General features: G+C 36.4%; 1 protein-coding gene across 9 annotated transcripts in view; it reads right to left on the bottom strand.

The window, feature by feature from the left end:
* Positions 1-21,196, bottom strand: part of NAV2 (neuron navigator 2) — a 604,864-nt gene that overhangs the window by 104,056 nt on the left and 479,612 nt on the right. For all 9 annotated transcript variants that reach the window (XM_060687633.2, XM_087877652.1, XM_034417265.3 and 6 more), the window contains one exon: positions 14,943-15,065. In XM_060687633.2, the coding sequence (XP_060543616.2) occupies positions 14,943-15,065 (123 nt within the window). The remainder of the gene's footprint in view (positions 1-14,942; positions 15,066-21,196) is intronic.

The raw sequence follows: 21,196 nt of genomic DNA, 5'->3' as shown, positions 1-21,196 counted from the left end.
TAGTGCTTTACAACACACTCTGGGTGGTTTACAATGTCAGCATATTGCCCCCAACAATCTGGATCCTCATTTTACCAACTTTGGAAGGATGGAATGATAGAACTGGTCATGATCGAACTCCTGGATGTGGACAGAGTTAGCTTGCAATCCTGCATTCTAACCACTGCGCCACCAAGGCTGAAGAAGAAAGGCCTCGTGCCACTTCAGAGCTCAGAACATCAGGTTGAATGTAAGTGGCATGTGGCAGATGCTGGAAATCACACACATGAATTGGACTGATTTTTTTAAAATAAATTCATTTTTTAAATAAATGAAGGAGAAGTCGGGTGTGACCTAGCAGTGGAATCAAATTAGACATTTTCCAAACGTTTGACACACAGAGCCTAAAAGGTTTGACATCAGTGTATTATCACTTAAGAGTATCAGTGCCATTTTGATATGTATGAATTGTTATAGTCAATCATTTCTTACTATTAGAGAGTCTTAATAGTTTTATAAGGCAAGATACATCAACTTCATGGAGTGCTATTGGAAATATATCAAAACCTACAAAAATAATAGAATCAAATGCCTCAAATTTTCACTCTCTTACACTTGCCTTGTTTGAAACCTAGATTGGCACCTATCTTGTTTGAAACCCAGACTGGCACATTTTCCAAACATATAATTAGAAGAAATGTTAAATTCTTCAAAAATTCTGCAAATAGAAGAGAAAAGAAAATATTGTACATAAGATAAAGTAGTTAAATTTTGGAAATTCTTAATATAAAAAGCCACATGCAAGGTTCTGGCAGAGCATCTCTATTGATTTAAAAAGGCTTACTGTCATGCAATTTATTCTTGTACATCTGGAAAGAAATTTAGATATAATGCCTCTGTTAAAAAGGCCTGCTACTGCAAAATTATTAAGGTAGAAAAAAGACTTCTTCTACCTTATTAAGGTAGCAAGCTGCTTCCCAGGTATTCTACAAATAAGGAATAAAGATTTCTCTCAGTATTAAAACACTGAAAGGAATCTTCCAGTTCCAACACAATTTGCTAATGCTTTAGCAATAGCAAATTGCTAAGCACAGCCCAACAAACATGTCTTTTGTAACTTTTGTATTGCAAAACAACTTCTTACAGGTATCAGTTTATTTACCAGAATTAAATGACAGTTAACAGTTGTATTAAAAATAAACTTTACTTCATTATTCTTTAGCAATGCGAAAGAAAAAAAAAGTATCATTGTCACAGCAATCAGACTAAATACTTTTGGTTCAATAAGGAAGAAAGAATTTAACAACTGAATGTTTATAAATAGACACCCTATAATCACAAAAGCCACTCATGCACTAAAAAAATATTTTCTTAGTAACATGAGAGATTTGCATTGCCCTTTTTATATCTAAAACTTGAGTATATAACAACACTGGTTACTCATTCTGTTGGGTTTTTACATAATTACTTGACCAGCTAGCGCCTGGAGGTTTTAACTTGTTAACCTGATTCAAACATTTCACCTGACCTGCAAAATTATGTGAATGTATCTATTATTTACCTTAGGAATGGAGTTACCGTAAATATTTACTTTGGGGCTGCTGGGAGATAAATGTCCACCTCAAACTACTCTCCCCCTTAACTCCTTGTTAAACTGTTCACTCAGGCTTTTAACAAGTGCTATCACTTTAACCAGAGGAAGCAACGTGCTATTTGGGAAATACTATCTGATAAACATTAAACCAAACTAAGTAATCCAAAAGCCAGTTGCAAGAAAATAAATACAGGAAGGATAGATAGATCTATTAATGATTATAACCACATGACCACTTTGTTTTTCAGCAAAATCCATCTTTCTAGCAGTAGGGCCTGACTTTTTCTTTTCCTTTTGTAGGAGAGTTTAAATGGATTCAGTTATGCTTCAGCAATTGTCAATTCATAGTTTTTATTAAAGCTCAGAAAGTTTAAGAGGTAAAATGGGTAAGTGCTGGTTCCAGACTATATTTTCCTTTAATGTTTTAGAGAGAAACTTTAACAAAACTTATACAACAGGAAAGCAAGCCATCAGTATTTTTTTCTGAGATGTGAAGGACTCTACTTCAACCACAATCCTAAAGCTTTCTTTAACATTTCTTTTTTAAACTGGAGGAGATATTGCTTATATGTTAATTACCTACGCAACTGAGCGTCACACTAGCTAAAACTAACAGGTAGCACAAGAATCTATTCTACCATCACCTCTTGCAAACCAATGCAGTGTTGGTCTACAACAGGCTCAAGACCTTCCAAGCAATATTCCTACCTTCTGCCCTCTGCTTCGAAGTCTGCCATTTCCTGAAGCTGTTGGTTTTTTCCACACTAGTCCCTCTATTGGATTAGTGGAAGAAGACAGTTAAGAAGGATCTTGTATAACATTTAGATAGTCAGGACTCAATTTTGCAAAAATTCAAGTGGGCCTTCCACTCATCAATGCATTACCGTTTGACAGAATTATATGTCACATATACAATATCTGCATCTAAAATCTTCAGGAGGCTTCATTTCTTTTTTTAAGCTTAGTCTATTTATATACTATTTATTTAAAGGATTAGTCCAGGGGTCTGCAACCTTAAACACTCAAAGAGCCATTTGGACCCGTTTCCCATAGAAAAGAAAACACCGGGAGCCACAAAACCCTTCCCGTGCCTGACTATTCCTTAGGTGGCCACAAAACTAGCATATGTAGTTGAATTAAATGTTCTGTTTTCTTCTGAAACTTTACTTTTCTTGGATTTATCTATGGTTGGCCTACCGGGGTTGAAAAGCTCAATAAATCGTGTGCCGGCGGGTGTCGCACATTGGTGGTTGTGATGCATATTTTGAATGACAGGGAGCTGCAGCAGAGGGGTGAAAGAGCCACATGTGGTTCCAGAGCCGCAGGTTGCTGACCCCTGGCTTAGTCTATTTATATAATGTAGCAGCATGCCAGTCTACATTTAAAATTTTAAAATAGGAATTTTTCTCTCATACTTGTAACAAAATTTGTGACCTATTTCCTACCTATTAAAGGCTGAAGGTATTTTAACAGAACAGAATTTAACAGAATAACAAGAGTTGGAAGGGACCTTGGAGGTCTTCTAGTCAGGGTTACTTTTTAAAATGACTTATAATGAAATTAAAATGTCTATATCCTGGCAATGTATGGCAATGTACACTCAGGAAAAGAGATATCTTTCCTTCTAGAATAAGATATCATGCCTGCTTCAATCGTACGCACCTTTAAATCTACTGATTAAATAGTTTTATTTTGCTCAGCAAGGGAAAACAGAGTCACTATTTTATCAGAGATAGAAATCAGAAAATGAGGACTCTCCTGCAACTGGGAAAATTAGAACCTTTGTAAAGAATGAAATGGCAAAGCTTTGAGCTGAGGGAGTGGTTTGTATTACTCCAGATGTAAACAAGAGAATACAATTTAAGCCAAACTTTATAGGAGAATGAATACCTTAATGAGAAGTAGATTCTAAGTTTGGCAATTTTCTACTTTTTAATAACAATCTTTACAGGTAGTCCTCAACTTACAACGACAATTGAGCCCAAAATTTATGTTGTTAAGTGAGAAATTTGTTAAGTGAGTTTTGCCCCATTTTATGTCCTTTTTTTTCACATTTGTTAAATGAATCACAGCAATTGTTAACATGGTTATTAAGTGAATCTGGCTTCGAGAATAGAATAGAATAGAATAGAATAGAATAGAATAGAATAGAATAGAATAGAATAGAATAGAATAGAATAGAATAGAATTTTTTATTGGCCAAGTGTGATTGGACACACAAGGAATTTGTCTTGGTGCATATTGACTTTGCTGGTCAGAAGCTCATAAAAGGGGATCACATGACCTCGGGACACTGGAACCATCATAAACGTGAGCCAGTTGTCAAGCATCTGAATGTAAATTATGTGACCATGGGGATGCTAAAATGGTCATAAGTGTGAAAAATGGTTGTAAGTCCCTTTTTTCAGTGCTGTTGTAACTTCGAACAGTCATTAAACGAACTGTTGTAAGTCAAGGACTATTTATATTACATAACCTCTCTTCAGTTTGAAATGTCAATTTACAACTTCAAGTTTTAAATTTCTCCCTTTTGCAGCTGGGAATCAAAGACCATTATCAAAATCAACGTTTCAAACAGCCACTTATGAATCTGCGCGTTGGACTTTTAATAAAAGTTGCCGAACATCCTACATGTTGACTATTTATTGAAACTCAGAATTTCTGAAGTTAAATATCCTTCTTTGAATCATCAAATCCTCCTCTCTCTACTTCTATTTGTAAAATGTAGATTGATTTTGACAACTTCTGAACAGAAGGAAAATTTTCCAGGGAGGAGGATCTTGCAAAATTGCTCTTCTGTTCCACCACTCTTCTGTTGGTGGAAGACTACTGGACTTAGAATAGAATAACAGAGTTGGAAGGGACCTTGGAGGTCCTCTAGTGACTAGCCCAACCCTCTGTTTAGGCAGGAAACCCTACACCACTTCAGACAAATGGTTATCCAACCTCTTCTTAAAAACTTCCAGTGTTGGAGCATTCACAACGTCTGGAGGCAAGTTGTTCCACTGTCCGGAAATTTCTCCTTAGTTCTAAGTTGCTTCTCTCCTTGATTAGTTTCCACCCATTACTTCTTGTCCTGCCCTCAGGTGCTTTGAAGAATAGCTTGTCTCCCTCTTCTTTGTGGCAGCCCCTGAGATATTGGAACACTGCTATCATGTCTCCCCTAGTCCTTCTTTTCATCAAACTAGACATACCCCAAGATGTTTACTGTATACATCTTAAAAACAAGGGATAAGTATCACTAATACAAAGTAATTAATTATTGATTCATGGTTAGGATTAATTTAACTCTAGTAAAACTGTTCCTGTATGTAAATTATTAAGAGTTTAGGTATAAAATTAATGTAAGTGGATTGAAGAAAGGAGAAGGAAAGCAGTGAAACCTAATACTTTTCATTCCTTCTATCCAAATTATTGCAATCACCTAATTAATTCAAACAATTTTTTTATATAAAATTATATCATTAGAGAGGTTGCAATTGAACTATAGGTTCAATTATCTTAGGAAAATAAAACAACACTGCTGTGTACAAGTTGTAGCATAGAATGAAATACTTCAAACTGAATATCACACCTGATTCTCAGGATATTCTACAGACTGACTGAAATAACAGTTTAAAACTTTTGCTTAAGTGCCAAACGTCTAGCTCACTTATCACTTATGAAGCTGTTCACTGACTATTCACGTGCTGATATCAGTGTAGCCCGACAATCAGCAGTGTGATCATTACCAGAACTTTAGTAGACCTCAGTACTACATCATTGCATATGTATCAGTCGCAGGAGAAGTGGTTTCTTTTTCATTCAAATATCACACATGCTTTCCTGGAACTTTTCTGTCACGAGATCCTAGAACTCAGCAAGCTAACCACACTTGTCCCATTTCAGGATTTACCAATGCACATTCCCGAAATGAAAAGTTGTCATAAAAGTGGAAATCCACAGAATGAGAACTTGTAATCTAATTCTGTTCATATTTGCTCCCCTTAATATTGCATAGCAATTGTAAGTTAAAAAGGCCTTCTTAACACTCCCATCTAAGAATATATTTGCATCTTTAGAATTTATTCTTGCATCCCATTAACTGTGGAACATCTTGTGGTCCAAGGAAGCAAAATTAAGCAAAACTACGGCATTTTATACTTTTCTCCCTCCCTCCCTTTCGTGGGTCAAGACCTAGCTGAACTAGAAAGCTAAGCAGCATTGATCACAGTTAATATTTGGATAAAATCATCTGGGAAATTCAAGTCCAAGGGCTAATGTTAAGTGGTGCTCACAACCAGGCTAGGTTTCATAAACCAGAATTATTCAGAATGGAAAGGGGGATGGGCTAGGTCAATGATGGCTAACCTTTTTGCCATCGCGTGCCAAAAGCAGGGGGAACGTGGGGGGGGTCGCATATACGCATGCCCACACCCATAATTCAATGTTCCCCGCCCCCACGCATGCGCACATGACCCCCCCGCTTTTGGCACATGATGGCACAGTGGTCCCATTAGGCCTGTTTTTCGCCTTCCCCAGGCTCCAGAGGCTTTCTTGGAGCCTGAGGAGGGCAAAAACGGCCTTCCCCAACTCCCCAGAGGCCAGAAACGGACCGTTTGCTGACTTCTGGTGGGACCAGAAGGCCCAAAAATCAGCTGGTCGGCGCACACATGCGCACTGGAGCTGAGCTAGGACAACGCTTGCGTGCCCACTATTATGGCTCCGTGTGCCACCTGTGGCACGCGTGCCATAGGTTCGCCATCACGGGGCTAGGTTATGAAAATCTTTGCAATTGTTTACGTTAGCATCCCATTTGTCTCTTAAGGGGAAGAATTCCTTGATCGTCTTGCTAAGTCCATTACAGTAGAGAGCAGGAAGAATGGTTCCCCAATAAGGAGTAAATGTGCAAAAGTTCTATATTTCTAGTAATTTGCAAAGCACCATTCTCTTTCTCTGGCTCTGATAAATCTATCACAGCTAGATTGGGAAATTCAAAAGCTTCTCAGAAGAAGACAATGGCAAAGCATTTCTGCATCATGCAAAACAAAACAAAACAAAAACAAACCAACAACAATACCCCACCCACTCTATTTAAATACTATATAGGTATATTCATACTGTACTAGTCAACTTGAAGGATTAAAAACTTTTTTTTCCTCCTTCAATGAGAAAATTAAGAAAAGGATAATCACATGGAGGAGATAAAATTTTTGTAGCACAAAACTAAGATTTACAAGACTTCCAAGAATTGTATCCCTACCCCATTGGAAAGTGCATATTCATGAATCAACATATTATAAGACACCTGAGTTTTTAGAAAAAGTAAATTATCTTTGGGCCTTGAAGGAGAAGGCAGAAACCTTTGTTTGCTTGTTTTATATCCCATCCTACTTCAAGCTGCAGAAGCCATGCACATAATATCCCAAAGGTGCTTTTGTTTCCCAAAAGGCAATTGGACTTTGTTTTTCTCTTTGAAAATGTTTCATTTCTCACCCAAGAAGTGGAAGAATGAGAAGCAAAACTGAAGAAGCTTCTTGGATGAGAAGTGAAACATTCAACATCCCTATGGGGCTGAGTGACACCAGGAGTTCCTATATATCATGCCATACACCCTCAGAGATATATTGAAATTTAAATTGCCAATGCCAGGAATTCCAATCAATATAGAACAAAGAATGAGTTGGTTCACTCAAACACCCAAAAAACCTACTCATAAAATTAACAGTATCTTCTGTTACAGTATTTTTAGTGCAGGAATTTTCAGGAAAGGAAAACAGGGATTTTCTCCCCCCTTTATTGTTCTATTGGCATTTGAATTTTCAAGGTACAAGCTAGCTTACAAAGGCAGAGAGAAAGATTATCTCCATGGCCCAAAGAAAGACCTATATCTTTTTTTCGGAGTGGGGTTGATTTTGAGCTTGCTGATAAAAACTGAACCAGACAGCTCGCAGAGGAGTGAGATTTGCTGGGTTGAACATTTAAGTGGCCCTTTGATTTTTCTATTACAGGAACTTTAAATATTCATATAGTACAGTTTGAAGAGCTAATTTTGGATAGATGTACTTTCCCAAGGACCAGGGTGTCAACAAATACTTGGAGACAAATGCCAGAAGAGTGGCCATGTTAATTGCAAGAACGAAAAAAAAACCAAAACTAACCAAAACAAAACCAGTAAGTATTCTAGGATTTCAGAAGCTACCTAGTTATAGAGCTATTTGGTTTTGGCTATCTGACTGATTTTTTCCATAAGGAAAGCGGAAATAATTTAGGGTTATAGTATAGTCTTGTTGAATGCATGGATATAAGCACACTACGTGATTATATTTAAATGATGTTTATGTGGCAGTGCTATTTACATATTCTGGCTAAACCTAAGTTATGTTTATTTTATGCATTCAGTACATATATATCCATCTTTCTTTCATTACTGTATAGATCTCAAGGTTGCATGCAAGTTATCCTTGTTAGTAACTCATCGAGATATTGACCAGATCCAAATTTTGTTAATTTATAAAGCAAAATATACCTTGCAACTCATACCTCAAAATTAAATTTTGTTTAGTGTGTTATGTTTGATACGGTTCTTTTTCTAATCAGAAGAATGTATGAAGTCTTTCCCTGCTCTCATTTTATCTGCATAACAAATTTGTGGAGAACATTTTAGAGAAATTGATAGAGTTATGTAGCAAAAGCTTCATGGTAGATTTGAGTCTAATTCTTCCTATTCTTAGCCTGAAACTATTCATCCCAGAGACAGGCAAGCTAGTATTCCTTAAAATGTTTGGCCTTCAATTTCCATCTACTACAACCAACCTGATCAATGATAAAGGAACATATGTATTCCAAAACATTTTTTTTTATTTGACAATGTATGTATGTATTTAGCTATGTAATAAAGATATATACCATCCCAATTACAAATCTTGACAGATTACATAATAAGGATGTAAAAGAACAGAGTAATGATTAAAAAAACCCCAACCAACAGCAGATCAGAAAGGAACAAAGCAAAAATCCAGTAAGAGTTGAGACAATATTCTAGACTAATATCAGGGAATAGACCATAATCTATCCCAACCCAAGATTTTACATTCTCTTTCAGGATTAAGAATGATGTAGTAAGAACTAAAACAAGGACTATGCAATATTTTGGATTCAGTTTAGAAGAATTATTTTGAAATGTGGAATAGCACAAACCCAGCAATTTGATCCTGGAAACAAATGTGGCGTCTTTAATAAATTGTAGGCAGGTGCTGCATTCACAGCATATCCCAAAATACCTCTTCTGAACTGAATTCAAGCATCACATAACCTTCTAATTATTACTTCTTAACCAGATGTTTATGTAGAAGACAAATTTGCTTACATAAAGATACTTTCTAGTCTTTATTAGTTCCCTAAAGTTGTTGCTTTCATAAAAGTTATTAGAAGTATTTATATTTTTTTCTTTTTCATAAATAAGTTGAAGAGGGAAACATATCCAATACTCCTTCTTTCTCCCATTTTCTGCACAACAACCCTTTGAGGTGGGTTGGGCTGAGAAAGTGTGAATGGTTCAAAATCACCCAGCTGGCTTTCATGGGTAAGGCAGGACTTGAATTCACTGTTTTCTGCTTTCTATCCTGGTGCTTTAACCACTAGACCAAATTGTAACTTAGGATAATAAATCTCTCGTCTTAAATCAGTCCTGTAATTACTACGGTATGTTTTCTAATGTCTTTACAGCTTGGATTTGACCAAAAATAGAAATTCTACTGAACAAGCTAACAATGTTGGAAGGGTCAACTAGTCCAAATGTGATACATTCCATTTCTTTGTCCTCATCTTGTTTGTGCATGCTCTGCCTGCCTCATCTCACCCTACTCACTTATAAATGCTACTCATCTGTTGCCAAGTGGTTTTTATTGGGGCTTTTCTAATGCAGGACCTTTTTGTAGGCCATGCCCTGTCTCATTTAGATAATCATTTTTTTTCCCTCATGGAGAGATGCAAACCTTCCAGAATTCCAAATGATGAACCACGTTTCACAACTTCATGGTTATACTCATGCAGTAATAATGATAAGCTCAAGCTATTTTTGGTTACTTGGCATCCTCTTAACTATAAATAAATAAAGCTAAATTTAAAAAGGGGTTCAGGTGCTAATTACTGTGAACAGCATGCATGCTTGCACACACTAAAAGACAAATGAACTATGGAGCGCAGCTGTTTTTGTGATGATCCCCATTAACCTAACAATCAGGCATTGAATTGATTTTCTACTTTCAGAGCTCCTGATCTGCTATAGGAAGAAATGCATCTTGTAGAGGCTATGTGGAAGGCTAATAAAATTAATAGCGAGAAATCTTCATTCTGTCTACAATTTACAAGCTAGGTTTTAGCTTGGACACGCTAGCTAGGCAGTTGGAAACATTAAAGAAACTTCATTGCAAAAATATTAGCCAATATTTTTCTTTTCTTTCTTATGGTGCAATGCAGGTTCAGTCTTGAATTAGAATATAGAATAGAATAGAATTCTTTATTAGCCAAGTGTGATTAGACACACAAAGAATTTTTCTTGGTGCATACACCTCAGTGTACATACAAGAAAAGATACATTTGTCAAGAATTATAAGGTACAACACTTAATGATAGTCATAGGGAAACAGTCAATATAAATTGTAAGGATACAAGAACAAGGTTATAGTCATAAGTGGGAGGAGATGGGTGATAGGAACAATGAGAAGATTAATCGTAATGCAGACTTAGTAACTAGTTTGACAGTGTTGAGGGAATTATTTGTTTAGCAGAGTGATGGCATTCGGGGAAAAACTGTTCTTGCATCTAGTTGTTCTGGTGTGCAGGGCTCTATAGCGTCTTTTTGAGGGTAGAAGTTGAAACAATTTATGTCCAGGATGTGAGGGGGTCTGTAGATATTTTCACAGCTCTCTTTTTGACTTGTGCAGTATACAGGTCCTCAATGGAAGGCAGGTTGGTAGTACTGAAACTGAATTGTCTCTATCTTGGAGCATGCAACTTTATAAAGATTTAAAAGCGACCTGTGTAGAATCTTTTTAAAAAGGTGTGGTAACCTGGTGCCATTTAGCTCTTTGCACTATGACTTCCAAAAAGCACTAGAGGAGGTCTATGCCAAAATGTTTTGTACAAGGGAGGGAAGCTTGAGGACTTATTAATTTATCTAGAAAGCTCTGGCTACAGTTGCTTAAAATTGGCAGCATGCTTTCCTACCTTCTTATGGTGGGAAATCAAAAACTGTACATTTCCCAATCCCAATCCCAAGACATTAAAACACACACAAAATGATGAGGCAGGAGCTGAGATATAGATATTGCCCACCTATGGTGGGCCTTAGGTTTTCCAAATATCTTAAATATGCCACTAGGGAGGATAAAAATGTCTGTTCTTTCTCAAGAACACTTTCCCATAAATCATATTTGAAACATTTTCGCTTTTACTGATTTATTTTGATTAGGAGTGAGCAAAAATTTCTCACATACTTTGTTCTGACTTCATTCAGGTGGAAAATTAAGGTGAGTTATTGGTAGTTTGAAGGGCTGGAAGTGAAATCTTACAAAATTGATTGCAGGTACATGTAATTTTTTTCCCCTTGGAAATCCCTGGCGATAATATTTCCTCTTTCTGACTATCCTTTTACTTTATCATACTTATTATGTGCTTCTTCAGCTGTTCAATGCATTCTACACCTAATTCTCCTAGAACACGGGTGTCAAACCCGTGGTGTCAAGTTGCCATCACATGACATTTTGCAATGTTTTTCTCATTCGTGGATCTGCGCATGATGCATCCGGCACACGGGCTACCAGTTTGACACCCCTGACCTAGAATAGCACAAGCTATTCATCCAGTTTTCCATTTCCTCATTTCTTGTTTGATGACAGAAGGGCAATAAATAGAGAGTGAAGCCCATTAATTGCTGGATGACTTTACCAGAATTATGGTACATCATGCCAGCCCTGATAACAATATATAGTTTGTGGTTACAGAGGTTTAAAATTATAGCCAAAATGTTTGTCCCTGTGGATACCTCAAACTATTTTTAATAGATAAATCCAATAAACTCCAAAATATATTTTTGCTAATTAATCTAGTTTTTAAATCATAAGAAAGATACGGTATCTATCAATATCTAAGGCCACTCATTTAGTAATATGCCATATTTAAATTCTTTATTCCAAATTCCTTGTTAATTATACAAAACTATTTTAAAAAAAATACAGTGATAATACTGGATAGTTGATTTAGCCTCTATTAAAACCTTCAGTTACTGGAGTTTCAGAGGTTGCCCAAAGGTCCACAACCTAGAATAGAAAGCTTATTTCTTAAAATGGTTTGAGATTGGAGTTTGATACTCAAAGCCCTATGCAATGCTCTAGAGTCTAGAATTAGGTATGTTTTCACACTCTGCATGTGTATTGCCCTATGAGTAAGGCTTCTGGACTCTTCCAACTTCAAACAAAGTCTCCTTTGAGTCAATATCAACTCCAGTGATCTCGCAGACATGCCTATGTTGTTTTCTTGGCAATAATTCAGAAGTAGTTTGCCATTTCTTTCTTCCAGGATGGCTTAGGACTTCCCAGTCTGGCCTACAGCTTTTCCTATCTTGCAATCAGGCCTGATTCTGCTTAACTAATGAGCCAAGCTCAGTTGATTAGTTTATTCAGTTAACTAAAAACACTTGCACATTTTCCATTATGGTTGTTGGAATTCTGAGTTAATATATCGTAGTGGAATTAAAAGACTAATAAAATCTCTCCTCTTCTATCAAAACATTATGTGTAAACACAAAAAGGCTGTGGCCTTCTTATGAGCCATCTTAGTATATCACAGCTTTTCTGAGCCTGATCATCCATATCCATGGGATTTCAAATCTCCAGCAATGTGAAAGGCAGCAGATAGAAAAAAGAATCATTTAAGTGAACTCTGCTGAGTACATTTATCACCACAACCATTTGGGTGATGGAAAGCACTAAACTAGGTAATCTGCATGCCCTCCATTGTAATTCAAGTCAAATCTGTAACATATGCATTTATTGTTTAATTGATTTATGTATATTTAAGCATATGGATGCTGTTTATGCTGCTCTGGTTTCTGCTATGTTCCATATATTTGAATAAGGCCTAACATTCCACAAGAAACCAAGCATTAGTTCAACATTCAAAAGATTATCTCCCCCCCAAAAAAAACCACGGTTTTAAAGTTCAAAGTTTGCACATGGATTTTTCTGGCTTGGAATAAATTAGTAGCAATAGGAGTTTCTCTACCAACCAAAAAACTTCAGTCATAATTATAATAAACCTTATCTGAGTGTACGTGCACCTTTGGATGCTAAACCAACATCATGGATCAATCCTTCAAGGTTGTATTGTCTCTCCCCTGCCCTTTTGTTATTTGACTTAAGAAAAAGCAGATAAAACATGTCTGCTTGCATTCCAGCTGCAAAAGTTGTGTAGAAATCTTTCAATAAACCTATCAGCTCCACAAATAAACTCTCTACCAACAGCTAATGTTTGCATTTCCCCCAACACCTTGTATGTGGTAGTAAGAAAAAATGCCTATCAGAGAAGAATATATGTGTTGGTGGATTAAATATACTTTTAGAACATGTAAGAGAACCCACCTGCTAATAAGTTTTTGTATTCTACAAAGCACCTATTATAAGAGGAGCTGTAGAGAAAGACTTGCAAGAAGTCTCAAATTCCACACAATTACCTCAAACAAAAAAAATAATAAAAATAAAGCACAAACTAAATCTTCAGCCACCACACAGCTTTCCACAACCCAGTCCTTTCAAATACATCAAACTACAATTCCCATAATTTCCAACTAACTCTTCCCTTACTGAGAACTATAAGATTTGCAGTTTAACACAACTGGTAGATACCGAATTGATGGAAGCTACAGTGGACAAAGGTTTTTCCTCAATCCTAAAAAAGTCTAGAGATTTGCTACTAATAATAGGAACAGTATTATACTAGGGCAAGAAATTAGCTTTATTTGTAAACACACCCTGATGAACAAAATGATTGTTATTTTTAATTATTTCTTCTCATGAGTTCAAACCCTTTTATAGTAATCAAATGTATTACTGATGTGTCAGTCACAGCTAAGGTTTAATCCACATTATGTATTTATTCCATGCCAATAATAAACTGGAATTATTTTTGATGGGTTGTAATTTACTATAATGAAAATAACAGAAAACTTGAATTTACAGATGCAATGCCACAGTACTTTAAAATGGAAAAATTAACTCATGTAATAATTGATACATGTTTTATCTATTTGATTTGATAAAGATGCAGATACATTTTCATATTAATTCTCTTATCACTGACATGGGAGAGTAAATTTCCAAATACATAACTTCTTTTTTTCCTGATAGTCCTGTGCTTTGGAGTAACAGCCTACCTGGTTGTATGCTGAAGAAGGCACGAAACATCTTGCAAAAACAAAATTAAATCTGTAAAACTATATATAATATAATAGCACAAAAATCCTAACTTAAAACAATACAACCTGTACATATACTTTTGCATGTCACTTGTACTTATCTCACAATGGCTTGATGGGGAAAAAAAATAATGAGAAGAAAGCTTCTCAGTGAAGTCATTTTAAATAAAGGACCCTATTTTTGGGACAAAGCTTTGTAATGCAACTTATCCACATACCTTTATAAGAAAAATTTGATTGATGAGATGAGTCTTTCATTAGTTTAATTAGGGTGTTTTCCCCCCCGCCAACAAAAAGGCAAGCAAAAAGTCTTGCTTGCAATCGGGACAACGTTTCTGAAGATGTTCTCTTTATAAGATAATTTTTCAAGCCCTTTTCTCCTTTTTGCTATTATTGCTGTTATTAAATTTGAAATTATTCATTAATACTACAATATGAATTTGTATTTTAGTTTGTTAATTAATTTAGAAAGGGAAGGAAGAATTATATGCCCCCGTATGTTATATGGAGCTATTCTTCTATAGAGTCTATTTGTTTATTCCTTATAGAATAGAAAAGTCTAATGTTTACCGAGTCTTGTTAGAAAGGAGAACAGCAGTTACTGCTCTTCAGATATTCCAATATAACATTTTTGTTGCAATTACATTTTCATTGCTTAAAATTTTATTCTATTAATAGTGAATTATGAACAGGACATTCATTTGTGCTATTGTATAAAATACATTTCTGTCCTGCTTTACTTGCTATATCATAGTTCAATTCTTGTCAAAATATTTCAGCCACACAACAGCAACATTTAAAGTTGGATATTTCTGCCTTGCAATGCTATTTTTTTCAAATAACACATTTCTGTCTTGTAACTGCAGTGAAATATATTTCAAACTGAAAAGTTTTAAGTGAGACAAATCAACTTACCTGTCTGCATCACCAAGACCCAGTGAAGTGTTGCGTTGTAAAGTTTCCCTCACAGCAGCCATCCCATCAGGAAGTCTGTTTAATCTTCGAGTATAAAGGCCCAATCCACCATCAGTCATGTACCTGTAAATAATAATAACAATAATTCACCATCAGTCCATTTCAAAAGGCAACTTTACTTGGAACAGCTTACATCCTGCAACCGATATAAATGTAACACCATCAAACATCCACATCTGCCTATCCCATGTCCTTGGGAAGGACTCAATAGGAGGACAAAAATGCCAAATCTGAACATCTCACTGATTGTGCAACAAATCAAAAGTTAAACAAGCAAATGGATCAAAATAACATGGACAGATCTAAATTCTGTGGATTACGATGTACCGCCTATTTCAGCTAATTCTGGCACAAACTGCAATGTATTTCGATTAGTTAGTTTATATTCATTATATAAAAGTCTGGAAAAATGAGAGTTTGGCAAAGATATATACTATCAATAACATTTTCTACCATGAAATGCTAGTACTAATTTGCTTACTGACTTAAAACTGACATTTTCCTTCATAACTAAAGAGGTTAGATAAAACTTACATCTAGTAGTGTGGATGTATATAAAATGAATTGTTAAAGTTTCTATGATAAACTGCTTCCATGAAGTACAATGTAAGTAAGGTAATTAAGGTGCAGCAAGCATTCCACTCATAAGTTATAAAGTAACTAGCTTCCAAGTTACTATTATACCTCTTGTTTGAGCACCACATTCAGAGCCTCAGCTAATGCATACTTGGAGAACCAATGGTCTCTCCTTTACTGCACTGCCATCCCTAATGTTTTCAGATAGAGAAATAAGCACAGAAAAAGGCAATAAACACATAACTGTTTGAAAGAATCATCTCCACATGGATACTGAGTTATTTGGTTGTACTGATAGTATCTGCAGACTGTGATCTACAAGAGGCTTTGGATGTAAAGAATATGTGTATGTATAGTATGGTGTTTATGTGAGCCTGCTTTCCAGAATATATTCTAGCGTGTAGATGTTGAACATTCCTGGCCTAGAGGACACATTTCCCCAAAAGCCACTGAATACAAACCACTCAGATGTACCAGAATTACTGTTTACTTTTAACCATCAACAAGAAACAGCTCCTAGGAACTTTCTTCAAAGAATTTAATCTCTTGTCTGCAGACAGCAGATAGCTGTAGTTCCTCTACACCTATGAACAAATGAATAAAAATAATGCCTTTTATGTGTCAGTGTACAAATATTTAACTCTCCCAATAATTGTTTTGAAGTACCCACTAGCAATTAAGGATGAAACCAAACCAACTTTAACACAGAATGCTCTTACAGAACATTGATACTGGCTATAATCCCACTGAATTCCAGAAGTATCAGGATATTAGTGGTATTAGAGCAGGGGTAAAATGCTCTGAAGTCTGCTACTGGTTCGCTTCGCTGCCGGTTTGCTTCACACGCGCATGCGCGGTGTGCACCAAATGTGCGCTTTGTGCGCATGCGCACCGCAGGCACTACCGCGCAGTACTGAAAAAGGAGGATTAAGAAGTCTTTTCTGAGTCTGCAAAGGTAAGAGAATGGGGGGGGGGAAACAGCTGTGCCACACAATTTAGATTTGCTAGAAAGCAGTCTTTCCTGCTTTCTAGTGAATATAAATCGCGCGACTCAGCTGATTGTTGAAAATACCGGTTCGCCCGAACCGATAGCATTTTTTTTTTACTACTGGTTCACTGAACCGGTAGCATTTATTACTACCGGTTCAGGCAAAACAGTCCGAACCAGTAGCATTTCACCCCTGTATTAGAGAGTAAAAGCCTCTTGGGAATTTTTTAAAAAATCAGGAAATATATCACATTGGCCTCAAAACCAGTGTTGGGATTCAGCTGGTTTGTACCAGTTCGGGCAAATCAGTTTTGATGCTATGCCGTCCTATTTAGCTGCGTTTTTAAAACTGCCTGCATGTATGCATGCGCACGCGTGAGCATTTTCAGTGCTGGGGCGAACCGGTTGTTAAATTATGTGAAGCCCACCTCTGCTCAAAATCTACCACATACAAGATTGTCAAGCCTGCTCTGCCAGAGTTTGATAACAGTAAACAGAATATGAAACCTGTTGGTATTTTTAAAACAATGGGCTATCCAGACTGGTTTGCTATATCATTGCATTTTGCTAATTTAATATTTGATCTGTTTTTGCTGCTTTGTAATATTATAGAGAAACTGAATCTTTATAGAAACATTTGTCAGCCTGGTATTTTGACTCAATATCGCACTTTGATCCAGGAAGGAGGGGAGGGGGGAGTTTAAAGGTTCCAAGAGGATATAGCCAAAAATGGAGGAGAAAGTAGTATGCCCCTATGTTTATGTGCATCTTGGCTAATTCGTGTAAGAGAGAAAACTCTACCTAAGCAAATTCTACTAATTGACCCCATGAATGCAATTCATGAAAGTCTTAGCAGGAATCCCAATCCAATTCATAAAAAATCCCATCACAACATACATCAGATTAAATATTACCTGTCCGTTCCTTGTTATAACTTTCTGCTGTAATACAGATGCCCTTAAATATTGCAACTAGGCATGAATTTCTATGAAGTTCCCTGTAGTTCCCTACCATAAATCCAAAATTACTGTTTATTTGTATGCTTTATTTTGTAACTTGCTGAGTGACTGAACAGGAAGAACTTAGAAGATTTTGGCAACCCAATTGGAATAGGCAAACACAAGAAGAAGAGCCAGGCACGGGGAGATTGTTCATTGTTTGCTAATGGTAATTCACTGCCAACTGCTGCTAACAATTTCCTGAATACAGGAAATAATTATTCCATTCTACTCTGCTCTAGCCAGATATAATATGGAATGCTGTGTCCAGTTCTGGACACCACACTGAAAGATACAGTTCATTCAAAAAAAAACAGTAACAATTGGAGCAAATTCAGAGGATGGCTACCAAGAAGAGGAGGAGTCTGGAAAGAGTTATAAGGAACAGTTAAGGGATCTAGGTACATCTAAATCATAGAAGAGACAGCTAAGGGAAGCTAGGATAACAGTCTTCAGATATCTGAAGGACTGTCAAAAGGAAGAATGGTAGACATTCTTTATTGTCCCAGAGGACAGAACTAGAACCAGAGTTAAAAGTACAATGAAGCCGGTTCAATCTAGATTTCAGAACAAATTTCTAGACTGTATAAGCTATCAATCAGTGAACCATGGAGTGATTGTGAGCGAACTAAGAAATGAGAGGATTTCTAGATATAGTCAACTAACACATGGGAGCAGAGTTTGTTTGTAGTATATCACATAGGTGGCAGGTTAATTTGGGCTGCAGAAAAACTAGGAAGAAGCGATTCAGAGAGATTCTGCCTTAATGAACTGATTAATAAAAGAAGACAGAAGATTCCTATTGCATTTCTAAAATTCTGGACTTTATCCCTAATTTCTTTATTGAAATCAGTGTGATTTTCACTTTCTTGCTTGTGCCCTGAGACATGGAGCTTGACAGACATCTGAGTCTGAATAGTCATGTATCAGAAATAGTGCAATAGATCCAGTCCTGAGCAGAAAGTTGAACTAGAAATTATCTAAATTACCTTTTTATTCTGCCTTTCCATGAACATATAAATACCCTCCTATATGAGCATTCAATATTCACTTAATTTTAAACCGATCCAAACGGATCCAAACGGATTATGAGGTTTGCTCATAAATTGTCCTTTATGTCTGTCCCATTTCCTACTCTGGTTCCAGCACCAAAGTTCTCTTCTCTTTTCCATCTGTCTCTGTTTGTTTACCCATATAGATCCGGATACAGCTTTCCTCACTGATGAAATAATTACAAGCCTCTCTAGCTAGTCCCATATGTGGAAACCTAATAATAAAGTGCAAGTTTCAAGTAATGTGTTTTGCATGGAAGATCTGGATAAATAGAGACTTGAGCAATCTATACACTGTTAAAAACTCTTGCTCTCAATCTGATCTTTAACTGGGTGAAATGGTCCAGCACAGGGCAACAGCTTTTGAACCATGTTACCTCAGATTGACAAATTTACAGAATGTGTCCAAAATCCAGGATCCATGACTCCTGAGAGAATGAAATATGGGGAGGTTGCAGCTGCTTCAGTGTTACTGGCTGTTGTTGCAGACATGTGATCTTCGAATTCAACATTTTGTGACAGTTTCCAAGCCAATCTCACAATCCCTCACTCTGTTCTCCACCAAGCAACAGCAACTTACCTTCTTGCTGGAAAGGGAAGGGAGAAAGAAAGAAGGGAGGAATAGGGAGGAAGGAACACTGTACAACTTTCCCAGCCCCTTCTACCCCCTCATGCGCTTCCCCAACCTGCGCCATGTTCTATGCACTTTCCCTGATCTGCACCTCCTCATGCGCCTTCCCTGTCCCATACAGCACCTCTTGCATGTTCTCACGCACTTTTCCCAACCTACTCCATTCCCTGGCTCATGCTGCATTTCTTGTTCACTCCCATGCATTTTCGCTGACCCATACCCTTCCTGCCCACCTTCCTCAACCCATGCAGCATTTCTTTGGTACCCTGACCGATGTTGACCGCCATGCACCATCCCAGGGTGGATAAAAATCAATGATTTTTTTTTAAAAAAATCAAAAAAATCAGATTTTTTTTATTTAAATCGGATTTTTTTTAATTTAAATCGGATTTTTTTGATTTTTATCTAATTTATTTTAATAAAAAACTTTTGGGGTAAAAATCTATCGTAAGATAGTTTTCTATTTAAGATACATAAATAATTTAGTTTATTCAGCATGAAATGGAGCTTAGTTATGTAGCATGAAGCTGTATATTCTGCAACACTGGGACTATCGTTGAGTCAACAGTGGGTCAAAGGAGTAGCAGAGATGACAGTTGCTCTTTAAAAATTATGATTTAAATTGAGTTGATTTAAATCAAGCCTTTTTACTAGTGATTTAAATCATGATTTAAATCAACTTGATTTAAATCAACTTGATTTAAATCAAATCCACCCTGCACCATCCTGACTGACTTAGCAACTCTCATACACTCTTGCAGCTCCCATGCATTCTTCTTGAACCACATCATCCTCCACACCACACTTTATCCATGTGGCAACACTTATACAACCCCATGACCCCAAGACAGGACTAGTACTGTCCTCAGCATTAAAATATAACAGTCTAGAGTCTCTATCCAAACCATTATTGTTTAAGCAGGTTACTTTCAACAAATGGATCTCCCACAATTATCTTCACATTTTAAAAAAATCACAGCAATGATTAGAGAACAGAGTATTTCAGACCATAGCAGGGGTGAAATCCAGCAGGTTCTGACAGGTTCTGGAGAACCGGTAGCAGAAATTTTGAGTAGTTCGGAGAATCGGCAAAGATTTTTGCAATATCTTTCCCCCAGGAGTGGGGTTGGAATGGAGATTTTGCAATATCCTTCCCCTGGAGTGGGGTGGGAATGGAGATTTTGCAGTATCCTTTCCCTGCCACACCCACCAAGCCACACCCACTAAGCCACGCCCACAGAACCGGTAGTAAAAAAAAAATTGCATTTCACCACTGGACCATAGGATAACATGCCATTTCCAAATTCATTGTAAAATCCAAGCAGCAGACATTATTCAGTGCCAACATTAATACTGTATTGGAATATTATTAAATGGAGTATTTCTTATAGACTTTTTATAGATTTTCACTTAAGAAAAAACTAATCTGAATATGTTTGGAGTTTATGATTCTCTACATGCTTCCTGATATAGTAACCCCAAATCATATCGATATTTTCACATGAGGATTAACAGATTGTAAATTGCCACTATGCCAAATTTTTGAATGAAGTTTTAATCTTAAAAATAGAAATGGACTAAAACCAACAGACAATGAAAGGGAACTGAAAAGTTCTGATAAGCTGCATTTTAGAAGCTTTTTAAGTAATCTTAATAACCTTAATTCACACAAGGTTTAAGAGTTCATATTAAACTAGATACGCTGAAATTAAAGTTTCTTCAGGTAACTAATATAAACAAATAAAGTCCAAGCATAAAAATATTTTTTTTAAAATTATGCACATTATACTTAAATAAATTATACAGCTTTTAAAATCAACTGCAGTTTAAATGTATATTGCTATGGACATTTAACAACAACAACAAATCCTTAAACCAGTCTTCCTCAAACTTCCTGAGGCTACAACCTTATGAAATGCATAGTCCAAAGAGTTTACAGTAGAATCCCA

Source organism: Pantherophis guttatus, chromosome 1, assembly GCF_059756535.1.
Source record: "Pantherophis guttatus breed Tessera chromosome 1, ASM5975653v1, whole genome shotgun sequence".
Classification (NCBI taxonomy): Eukaryota; Metazoa; Chordata; class Lepidosauria; order Squamata; family Colubridae; genus Pantherophis; species Pantherophis guttatus.
The sequence above is the reverse complement of the archived record's forward strand: the minus strand, read 5'-3'. Positions and strand labels throughout refer to the sequence as shown.